This window comes from Heteronotia binoei, chromosome 21 (assembly GCF_032191835.1).
Source record: "Heteronotia binoei isolate CCM8104 ecotype False Entrance Well chromosome 21, APGP_CSIRO_Hbin_v1, whole genome shotgun sequence".
NCBI classification, from domain to species: Eukaryota; Metazoa; Chordata; class Lepidosauria; order Squamata; family Gekkonidae; genus Heteronotia; species Heteronotia binoei.
Window position 1 is genome coordinate 50,994,526 of NC_083243.1, and position 11,747 is coordinate 51,006,272.

Here is an 11,747-nt window from a genome sequence, read left to right on the forward strand (position 1 = left end):
TCAGGACAAGGACCGTGGAGGTAATCTGCCGGTGCGTGGCTGGCTCCAAAGGAGAAACGAGAGCCCTGCTTTCCATCCGTATTGCGGTGGACTAAAACTACCACCCTGCTTCTCCCCACCCCCACCCCGCCCCAGCCTGTCAAGCAAGAACATCGTAATGGTCAATGGATGATCCTCCATCTGATAGGAACTCCTGAGTTGAGAAGCGGCTGGGCCAGTTTGGTTGGTTCCCGCAGACCGGCCAGCCCAAGGGGGACTCTCCGGAGACTGCAGAGACCCAGGCGTGCCGGGGGCAGCCTGGCGGCGGGTTCCCCAGAGCCAGACCCGAAGCTGGGAGAGTGAAGAGCCAGCCTGCTCCTTGGAGTTTGTTTCCAGCAGCGAAGTGGGGGTGGGGCTTGCATTGGAGGGGGGAGTGAAGCCGGGCCAGGGGATGGCCTGACACTGAGAGACAGGAGCAGAGGAGGGGAAGGGTGGGGGAATCCTGGGGTGGGACATGGAAGGAGCAAGCCTTACAAGGGCTGGGTGGTGATACTTCTCTCCTTGCTCTCACCTGCAGGAATGTAACCTACCATGCTAGTTCTCAGGTTCCTCAATGTGGTGGCTCCAGCCTACTTCCTGTGCATCTCTGCAGTGACCTTCATCCTCCAGACCTTCCTCTTCATCCCCAGCATGTTTAAAGACCCTTCTGCCACCCCGCTGTTCTCCTCCGCTCTGCTGCATGGAGCCCTCTTCCTCTTCCTCTCAGCCAATGCTCTGGGCAACTACATCTTGGTGATACAAAACTCGCCCGAGGATCTCAGCAAAGGCTCGAACTCAGGCCCAGGAGGTGAAGCAGTGCCTGACTGTCCAGATGGAAGCAGAACCCCTGGTGCAGCTTTGCCCGGCACACACTTTTGTAGACTATGTGCCAGAGTAACTCAAAGGCATGACCATCACTGTTTCTTCACAGGAAACTGCATTGGTAGCAGGAACATGCGGAACTTCATCATGTTCTGCCTGTACACCTCTTTGGCTTGCCTTGATTCCCTTGTGGCTGGGGTGGCTTACATTTCAGCTGTGCTCTCAACATCCTTTGCCAATCCTTTGGCTTTCCTTACTCTCCTGCCTCATTCCATCAGCCAGTTCTTCTCAGGTAAGTATCCTCCTCTTTAATGGAAAGGGATGTTTTGGCTTCATCCTCTGCATTTCCCTTTCACCTGATCTCTCTTGGTTAAAAAAATCCCAGCCAATATTGCTATGGGTGGAAGGGTGGGGAACTCTATGCAGGTCTGAAGATACCTCCTACTTTTCTTCATGAAGTTAATTGGAATGGCTCTGTGCTTTGACTGAGCCATCTCAAATCAGCATGCTGAACAAAGGCCATCTTGCAATGGAGGTTAAGACCTACTCCAGGCTACAGCCAGTGCTGCCTATTTATAATTTATTAGGTTCTAAGAAAAGCAATTCCTGAGGGTGAGTCAAGGAGAACCGGTCCAAGGATGTCATCTATGTAAAAGGTTTAGTGTGAAATGAAAGATGGTGGAATGGTTTTTAAAATTTATTATTATTATTTCCTACACAGAGAAGGGTGGCATTGCTTTCCAATTCTTTCCATTGACCTGGACTTCAGCTGCTTCCCCATTCCAAGCATCACATCTCTTCCTACGGCAAATGTAGGAACAGCATATATAGAAAATCAATATCAGTAAACAGTTGTTTTAAGCTTTGCTTAGTTTGTGCCTCTTAGCAAAGGGAGAGAAGCAAGATCAATCTGATGGGCCCAATGATGCAAGGCTAGGAAGGGCTCTGAGGAGGAAGTGTGAAACCAAATTTCAACTCTGACCTTTGTAGCCACAAACCAATAGGCCCTGCTGTCATGTTGCTTTGATCACCACACTTTTTGCCTTCTTCCCACACAGCCCCTTAGCCTCTGCTCAGCTTCTAGTTCCTCCTTGTTCAAACAACTCTAGCCATTGTTCTCTATATCAAAAGTCAAAATGAGGTCCACTGAAAACAATCTGTGTACACTCATATGCACACAACACCCTAAAAGTAGGTGTATAAAAATGAGATTTCTTTACCAACCACCTAAACATATTGTGTTCCCTTAGTTTACTGACTAAAGTACTTTAAAGGAAGCTGCTGTTAGCCCTGAACAGGCAAGGAAGGATTGGAGAAAGGTCATGGAGATTTAGATGATCCACAGGCAAGTTGACTGTAATCTGTTTTCATTACAAAAAAAAAATCTTTACTGTTTGTAATGATTAAAGATAAATGAATGCAGCTTGGTTTTTAGCTAGTAGGGTGAATTTGTTGAGGTGATAAGCTCACAAACATCAATAGACTTGGACAGCTATGTAAAGGCAGCCTCCTTCCTGCAATTTTATTTTTAGAATGTTCTTTACTCCAAGGAGGGTTTTTTTTAAAAAAAAACAAACAAAAGTTGGATCAATTTCTTAAACTAACAGCTTGCCAGGTTCATTCTGATATTTGGACAGTGCTCAGCATTACAAAATGGGGAAGAAGACGAAGAAGAGGAAGAAGAAGTGGTAGTAAACTTATCAGGGATTGTAGCTGATTCTATGGCAGTAGAAAAGAGCAAGAGTCCAGTAGCACCTTAAAGACAAACAATTTTTTTGGCATGGTAGCAGCTTTTGTAAATCAATGCTTACGTCTTCAGATAATCTTCAAATAATCTGGTATCTGAAGAAGTGAGCAATGACTCAGAAAAGCTCCTACCCTACCACAAATTTTGTTTGTATTTAAGGTGCTACTGGAAGCTTGCTGCTTTCTACTGCTACAGACGGACTCATATCGGTACCACCTATCTTGACCTGGTTCTGTGGTTCATTCTTCATCAATCCTCCCATGAGTTAAACCTTGATCATGTTGATAGTGTGGTTGTGTGTGGGGGTGGGGCAGTAGTACTGCCCTTCATTCATTCTGATATCTGGGAAGTCAGGGCATTAATTCAAGTGCTGCTCAGTCCAGTGGCATGATTTTGGAGGCTGCTTAAGTTTAAGACCATATCTAATGACATCAAGAGTAGCAAAATTTCACCATGAGACATCTTCTTTCCCCTCTTGACTCTTTCTCCCATTACATTTGAGATAGGAAATGGCCTGAGGGGGAGAGAGATTATATGGCTTTCTTTTATGTCAGTCCATCCATCACAGCACGCCCTACTGGAACTGATTTCTTGTGGCCTGAGGAATTATAGTTTAGGTAGGCTGGAGTAGATTACAAATCCATGCGGGTATCCCCAAGCATTGCCAGCATGACACAGCATTTCTGACAAAAGCGGCCCCTATAATAGTACTTTTATAATCATGATATTGCCTCATATCCTTCTGGAAGAAAAGCAGATTCAGAGATGGGAGCTGTATGTGTGTGTTTGTGTATCTGTGTGTGTGTGTGAGAGAGAGAGAGAGAGAGAGAGAGAGAGAGAGAGAGAGAGAGAGAGAGAGAGAGAGAGAGAGAGAGAGAGAGAGCTGCCTTATATTCAGCTCATCTGTTGCCAACTTTGTTCAGAATGAATCATCGACATAAAATTCTCTGCTGTTTATTTGCTTACTCCAAGCAAGAGATTAAGAAACTGTTCTTATTTTTGAGTAAGTGGTTTAGGAAAGAGGTTACACTTGGAAAGAGGAAACAAAGGATTCAGCTCTTCCCTGCTGGTGACTATTATAAAGATGACCCCAAATTGAGCTCACAGTCTTTCCTGGCAAACTGTCTGTGCATCTGCCACCAGAGCCTCAGCGCTGAGAGGGCTTCCAATTAATGTTTCTCTCCAGATGTCCAATCCACTCTTTCAAGTCCGTCTCACAGCAGAGAAATTAGGTATGCTTGTGCTTCACTTTCCAAGGAGCCAGATCTGTTTCTCACTCTTTTAAGTTCATGACGCCTGCTGAAACTAATGGGACCTGACAAGGATAGAAGAATGATACTGAATTTAGAAAGCAATGGTGAACGGCTCTCCAGAATGACTTGTTCAAATTTACAGGAGAATCTTGGAATAAACAGCTGTGTATATTATTTTTAAAAATTCCAAGCTGTTGTGGGTGGCCACTAACTGGGATGGCTTTTTAAAAGGATTTAAAAATTCATGGAAAACACAGATATTAGCCAAGCTTGCCACATGGAGTCTCTGTGAACAGTGACAATATAGCTCTGAATGCCAGTGACTGAGGAGAGGGGTTGAAGGAAAGCTATTGCTGCTGTACTGGTGGGCTGCTTGAAAGTATTGGTTGATGGTCCACAGATGCAAGTGAGATGTTCATCTGCTCCTCTTATAGATTTTCCCATTGAGCCAACACTAGGAACTGATATGAATCTGAACCTGAAGAAACCGTTGTAGTTACAGTCTTTATATATGGGTGAGGGGAACTGAAAGATTTGTTAATTTCTTATGTAGAACCTGGGAAGGAATGGGGAGGAACTCTCTAGCTTTCCCTGCTGAAACAGGTTTTCTTAGTAGATCAATCCAAGAGGGCAGCCGTGTTGGTGTGAAGCAATAGAACAAAGTAGGAGTCAAATGGCACCTTTAAGACCAATAAAGTTTTATTCAGAATGTAAGCTTTTGTGTGCTAGAAGCACACTTCATCAGGCAATAGGATGGAATGGCAAACAGTCCTAAATATAGAGAAAGTGGTCAGACTCTTATTTATGGCACTACACCTAATGACATAGACATCAGTCTGCTATTCTGACTTGTATTGCCCCCTTTTTGATGCAGCCCAATTAACATAAACTAACAATCACCAGACCCCAAACTGTGCTTCTTTTAATCTGCTAACAAACATCTCCATGATTTTGCAAACTAATTCACTGCCCACTTTCTCTATATTTAGGTTTTCTTAGTATAATTCTCCAAGGGTTCTTATTGATAGAGTGAGATGAGAATCACACTGACCTTTTGTATCAAGATCCTCTTGGCAACATCATGTTCAGGTTAAAATAGAAACATTCAAAAGGTCTCTAGAAAACCCTGAAGGACTTACCTATGCAGGGTTTGATAGTTATGTAAGTACTGTGATGAACATTGCTGAAAACTTTAAATAGTATCTACAGCAGAACCCTCAGAACCTCATTTATCTAAAGTTCCATTGGTGCCCCCGCTCAATGTCTCACTGTCACCACAAGCCCTGCAAGTCCTTAACTCGCACTGTACAGAAGAACATCAGACCAGGCTCAGAAGGATGACAGTTCAGAATGTAGTTGCAGTTAAGCTATATTGCTACATGGGAAACTGATCAAAATCAAAAGGCAATTCTCATCTCTATTGCCCTAGGCCAGTATTCTCTTACCAGTGAGGAAGTTCCAACACGCAAAGGATTTTCTTGCCTGTAACAGCTGCCCTGCTCATCCTCATAGAGGATCTGTGTGTGCATGTTCCTTTGTGCAAGGTGTATGTTTCTCTGGGTCAAGGTAACAACGTTCAAGATCTAGCGTCACTTGGAAAAGTGGTATAATTGGCCTCATCTCAATTACATCAGTACTGTTTTCCAGAAATATATAAGCCAATAAAGTCTGTATCAGAGAACTGAGGATGCTTCTCTGAAAGCAAAGAAAACAGAATTTATTTCAAACTATACTCTAAAACAGACAGTCTGAGGTCCAAAAATCTATTTAAAGTGTGCTTGAGAGGTTGGGCATACTCCAATGGATTTTAACCCTTTTTGGACTTTGAGAAGTAGCCTCCAAAAACTAAAAACTCAGGAGTAAAAAAAAGTGACCTTGAACTGCTTTTGAAAATCCCCCTGCTTTTCACAAATGGTTCCACACAGCAGAGATGGCTGCTGTTTGAGAACTGCAAACCCCAGACTTTAGCATGTGTTGTTGGATACTGGATCCCAGTCTGTGTGAGATTCATTCTGCACAAGACTTGTCTAAAAACATGTGAAACTGAAACTGTCCCTTGTAGCTTGATCGTTCCAAGTAAGGACACAGCTTTCATTACAGTGAATTTATATTGCATAAAAAGAATACCCTATTAATTAGAATAAATGAAAAAAATACATTATTTTCAGAATTAAGTGCAAAGTGTTTCAGCCCACTGTATGAATTGTAAGGAGGAATATGTGCCTCTAGATACAAGTCATGTCACTTGAGAATCCATGAACAGTGTTATTGTGGGGAGAACCCCCAAAGTTTCTTCTGATGGCACATCTTCCCTGACTGATTTCCTGTCATTCTAATAAACAATATTAATAGCTCGAACAAAAAGCACTTGAGATTTGCCCTGTCTGAATAGGGATATTAGCATCTTTCCAAAGACATAACAACTTTACTGTGATGTCCTTTATCTCTAGCATTGTTTGGCACTAACTTCTAAGTGCTTTCTGTCCCAGTTTTCCCTGCCCCTTCCTCTCAGTGTTTTTCAGGGTCATCTAACTATGTTTTAAAAATAAACCTGTGCTTGCCTTAATGCTAGCTTCTCATAAACAGAACTTTCTTCCAGCTTGATCTTACATCTGCTTTTTCATATAGCCACCTGTTTTACACAGGGACATCTTTTTAAGGTCTTTTCCCAGTTTTCACAACCCTCCTCTCTGCAAATTTAGCACTATATAAAAGGAGCATGTGATTTGTTTTGTGCAAATTTAGCACTTAAAAAAAAAGCACTTGAGATCCATTAAAAAAGAAACAGGAGGTTATTATGGGAGAAGGAAACCTGTGTGTAGAGTAAGCAGAATACAACACATTAGGCTGATCATGCAGGCTAAATGGGGCGAATGCAACAGATGATGGATCTTAGTGGAGGTGTGCCACTGCAAATGCAGAAAGCATATGCCCGCGTGAATGATCAGCAGAAGGAGGCAGCCACAGTCAGAATAGACACCAAAGGTCTATTTCATTTTGCCTAGTGAACCAATTCCTAGTTCAAGTATATATGTGCCAACTGTCTCTAGACCCAGTCCTGGCAGTAATCTCTAGCCCACATGCTTACGGTGGAATTAACATCTCAATCTCAAACTGTCATAGTTTGGCATCTCTGAAAATGGGCAGAGTCCCAAAGAGAGGAATTAAATACAATCACGATAAAAGCTTCCTACTTTATCATACCCTTAATCAGGACAGAGATTCTTCCCTCAAATCATACAGTGACCCCTGTTCACAAGTTACAATAGCCCTGTTCTTTAAAATGAATGCACATACCATCTGTGTACACAGTACACTTTATTTTAATACATTCATTGAGTAATTCTCACGTTCCATTTGACACATGTACAACTGAATATACAGTTTAAACTCCATATTTATCCAGGTACTGGTCCCTGGTATCATTTGTAAAGTGAGTGCATGTTGGCTCTTTCTTAGAAGGAACTTTCCCATAATACCTCCTACTTTGATTAAACAAAGGAAGGCCAGGACTGGCTCTTTGCTTTGGGAAACAGATGCTTTAGAGAAGATGCAAGTGGATGTCAGGAAATGCATCAACAGGTGCCATGGTGCCCCGGGGTACCATGTTGGGGACCACTGCTTTAAATCTATTTATCTTTTTTCAGATGTATTTTTTTTTGTATTTTTATATGTGCATGTGTGTGTGCATGCACCTGGAAGTCATGGTGACCTCTGGTGACTGACCCTTACAGGGGGCTTGGAGGACATCCAGAGAGGTGGCTGAATAAAGCCTACCCCTGCCTCCCAACTGCTGGCATTCCAAGGAGGTCTCCCAGCCAAGTATTTGCCAGAGTTGGTTAGCTTCTGAGATCTGACGAGTTTGGGCATGCCTGGGCTATCCAGGTGAGGGCGCTTTAAATCTTGTTTTTAAGCAGTGTGAGCCAGAGTGTTGGACTAGGATCTGGAGAACCAGGTTTGAATCCCCACTCTGCTACAGAATGGTGCTGGATGAACTTGGGCCAGGAACTTTCTTTCAGCCTAACCAGCCTGTGACAATAATATGCAGAAGAGGAAAAGGATGTAAGCTGCTTTTGGGAGAATAGCAGGATATAAATTATATGTGAATAAAGCAGCAAGTACAGGTCAATCACTAAAGGTAAATCAATCTCTCTCATGGGTTACTCCAATATCTTCTAGTATACTGTGTATGGTGTCAACTGCTTCCTTTACAGCTCATGAAGCGCATACATGGAGTGTTGGAATACAAGTTAAATGTATTTCCCAACACTGAGCACTCCAATTCCAAGAACTGGGTACATCATCTCATTGGTTTAGTCTAGCTGTGTGGGGAACTTCAGACAGTACCTTGTAAATCAGTATTGTTGACAAGAATTCAGGCTATTCAGTCTGCATAACTGGTATTGGGTATGGGAAGCAAATGGACTTACCTTCATGAATATTTGCTATGCTCCTGGCTCACACTCACACAGCCACTTTGATAAGTCTTTAAAAAGGTATTGCATGCACAGCCCTTTATTTCCAGGAATCTATAGCTTGGTTGTTCCTGGATGCAGGTGGACAATGTTGTGAGAATTTTAATAAAACATTTTTCTCCCCTCTTTCCCCCTCCTTTGGTGGTGGTTCGGCAGGAGCTCTTCTCAGCTCAGAAATGTTTGTCATCCTCATGCTATACCTCTGGCTGGGAATCGGACTCGCCTGCGCCGGCTTCTGTTGCCACCAAATGCTATTGATCCTGCGAGGACAAACTCGACACCAAGCACGGAAAGGGACAGTGCCGCGACCTCGGCCCTGGCGAAAGAACTTGCAGGAGGTCTTTGGGAAGAGGTGGTTGCTCGGACTACTCATCCCTGTACTCAGTGTCGGGAGTGACTATCACAGGCAGAAGGAGAAGTGATGCTTCCCAGCACGCATAAATGCATGTGCACGCGCATGCACACGTGGGTGCACACACAAACGCACTTACTGCCCATAAGGGAATGCAGCACTTGGGGTACTTCTCTCTCATCTCCCAGCCTCACAAACCTATCAGAGTGGAAGGCAGTTAGCAAACAAGCTGGGTTCATGCCCCATTTTGGAAGGGAAGGTTGGTCACTGACCATGCAGATGGTAATAACCTCTGGGTTACTCAATTCATCAGACCTTCCTTCCCTTGAGCCCCTGACTCATTCTTACACTTCCTTCCCTCCCTCCTTCATCAGTCCCTTTCCCGCCTTGCCTTTCATGCTTAGGAGGTGGAGCGGCATCTTGTGCCATCTAAAAAGGCAGCCTGGGTTGCTGAGAGTAGGTTGTAAGTACAGCCAAGGGCTCCTGTGGGATTTGCCCACTGTTAGTTGAGGCTTTTTGCAGCTGAACTTGACCCCAATAGAGCCAGAAGCCAGGGTCACCAGAACAGCCTCATGTGGTCAGTCAAGCCCTCTCCAGGCACAAGGAATGGAAATTGCTGGGAAGGCAGACGGGAGGCTGCCTGATGCTGAAATGGAAAGCACTTATCTGCCCACTTCCTAATCACCTCCCTCCATTCCAGCGTGCAGTTAGTAGCTCGACCATGTGCCGTTAGAAGAGCGGATCTGCCGGCTGATGGGCTGTGTTTTTGTGTGCACACGCACAGAATTAGGCTCATTTTCAAGCCTCCTGCCCTGATCCCTGCCTAATAGCAGCACTCCAAGCCCATCTGGTCTCAGGGATCAACAAGCAAGATTACTGGGGCTGAGCACAGTGATACTGAGCTGGGAGAGAAAGGGGATATAAATGGAAAGGTTGCACTTGCGAGGGTGCTAATGCTAGAGGGTCTGGAGGGTGGCTGTGGTGGTGGTGGGGAGAGAATGAGCAGAGCTGTGAAAAGACCAAGCAGGGAGAGGGATTTGTCTGGGAGACAGGCAAAAGTACTCCCCCTCCCAGAGGCTCAAAGTGACACAAGAAGAATCATTGCTCAGGGTGGATAGATTCATCCCACTTTTAGCAAGCAGGTTGTAGAGGGTTTTGAAGCATTTAAAAACCTCCAAGACCAGCATGGTCAAAAACAACAAGGGGATGAAAGCAGATGAACGGGGCCATTAAAATGGACCAGGAGCATCTGCAGCCCCAGCCAAGGGCAATCAGGACAAGAAGTGAAGGATTTCCTGCTACCTCCTCCTATGATACCCCTGGACAGCGTCTGAGCTGAATGGCCACAGGTGGTGTGGGAGGAGGCAGTGGAAGAATCTCCACCCATTGTTGTTTCTGCTTGGCTGCATCCATGCCTAGAGGGCCGAGGCTTGGCTTGATGCTGGCTGACACCACCCTGGCTGAGTAGGAGTTCATCAGGAATTTTCCCAGGAAGTTAAAGGGCCAGTCCTATCCTGGACAAAAAAAGAAGTGTGTGGCTGCATCAAGGGTAGCAATACATGTATCATCCCACCAGGCCCTTTCAGAGGCCCAGAGATGCCTGCATCACTTTCAGCTTTTAAGGCCATAATAAAAATAAAACATGGCAGCACATGATGCACATAAAACAAGTTGTGAACACTAGACTCCCTTTGATAGGCATTCCAGGCCTCCAGTTACAGCGGAGGTCTCCTGAGGGCAGCCCTCTTTTTTCCTTCCTCCCACCTGGCAGCAGGTGGGCCATGAGGGTGGGGGTTGGGAGGCCTCCATGGATGAAGCATCTTGGAGTGACTGATGATCCTGCATCAGGGGCAGGGGCCAGCCAGTGTGCATGAGGTTTTAAAATTTTTAATTTTGGTGACCCTTCCCACTTTCCCCAGGAGCCCCCATGGAACGTTTCCTGCCTACAGGCCTGCTTCTGGGTTTACATTGGAAATATGATAATGTCACTGACATCATGTACTCCCATGTCCCAATCCCAAATGTACCCTCTGAGACCCAGGCCAAATGGCCTTCCTGCACACACACATACCCTTATTGTCCCTGTTTCTTTCCTCCAGCTGTCTTAAAAATTACCCTCTGACTCCAGCCTAAGAATAGATTAGTATGATATATAACTGTGCATAGCAGAGAGCATCTAAGTGAGAGACTGAACTGAATTATTGAGGGGAAGCTGTAAGAAGCAGCCTTTGAATGTAGAGCCTCAAATGAGCACTTTGCAAGAAATAACTTGTGCGGGTAATGTGCAAGACTTCCTATGCTCTCCTGACCTCCAGGGGCAGATTGGTCATTGAACTCACAGGGAAATTTCCTGGCAGGCCATAACACTCAGTGATGAGCAAAGGCAAGCCCCAGTAACTATGCCAGACCCTCCAGGGCCAAATGGCTCAGAGTTTGCAGCCACAATAATAACCAGTTTCAGCTTATCACTTGCCCAGTCCATGCACTGTGGGGAAAGATGGCAGGAGTGTGGGAGGAAGCAATGGGGGAACTTACGCACATCATCAGTGCTGCTGGTCAGGTCTCAACTGAGTGGCCCCTGAAGTCCTTGCTTGCAGAGTGACAGGGATAGCTCAGCTTTGCCTACTGGTAAGCCATTTAATGTCCCAGTCTGCCCTAGCAGAGCTCAGCACCCCTCCTTGGTGGAAGGGTGTGATGAAAGTGTGATGCATAGAGGTAACAGCAGATGTGTTCCTATCTTCTCTGCAGTAGGTGCCTTATTTCTTTTTAAGCTATCACTGTTTCATGCTTCACACTAGAGCTGGCATGAGATCTTGCATGAACTCAAACTCCCATCAGATTCCTAAAAAGTGGTTCCAAGCACAGGGCTGCTGGACTCCAGGTGGGGCCTGGAGATTTCCAGGGATTACAACTGATCTCTGAACTATCGACACCAGTTCCTCTGAAGAAAAGTGCCACTTTGGAGAGTTGACTATATGTCATTATGCACCTCCTCAAACCCCACCCTTCCCAGGATACACCCCCAAATCTCCAGGAATTTCCATTATGGAGCTGGCAACCCTATTCCAACATCATGGGGG

General features: G+C 45.0%; 1 protein-coding gene across 1 annotated transcript; it reads left to right on the forward strand.

The window, feature by feature from the left end:
• The first annotated feature begins 551 nt into the window (after positions 1-551).
• ZDHHC22 (zinc finger DHHC-type palmitoyltransferase 22) lies at positions 552-8,792 on the forward strand. Its single transcript, XM_060262151.1, has 2 exons — positions 552-1,132; positions 8,472-8,792. Exons 1-2 carry the CDS (start codon positions 571-573, stop codon positions 8,735-8,737), a joined length of 828 nt encoding a protein of 275 aa, XP_060118134.1. The 5' UTR covers positions 552-570; the 3' UTR covers positions 8,738-8,792.
• Positions 8,793-11,747: the final 2,955 nt, after the last annotated feature.

Coding starts and splice junctions, on each gene's coding strand:
- ZDHHC22 (XM_060262151.1), top strand. CDS start 571: ATGCTAGTTCTCAGGTTCCTCAATGTGGTGGCTCCAGCCTACTTCCTG. Junction 1,133..8,471: donor CATCAGCCAGTTCTTCTCAG/GTAAGTATCCTC, acceptor GTGGTTCGGCAG/GAGCTCTTCTCAGCTCAGAA.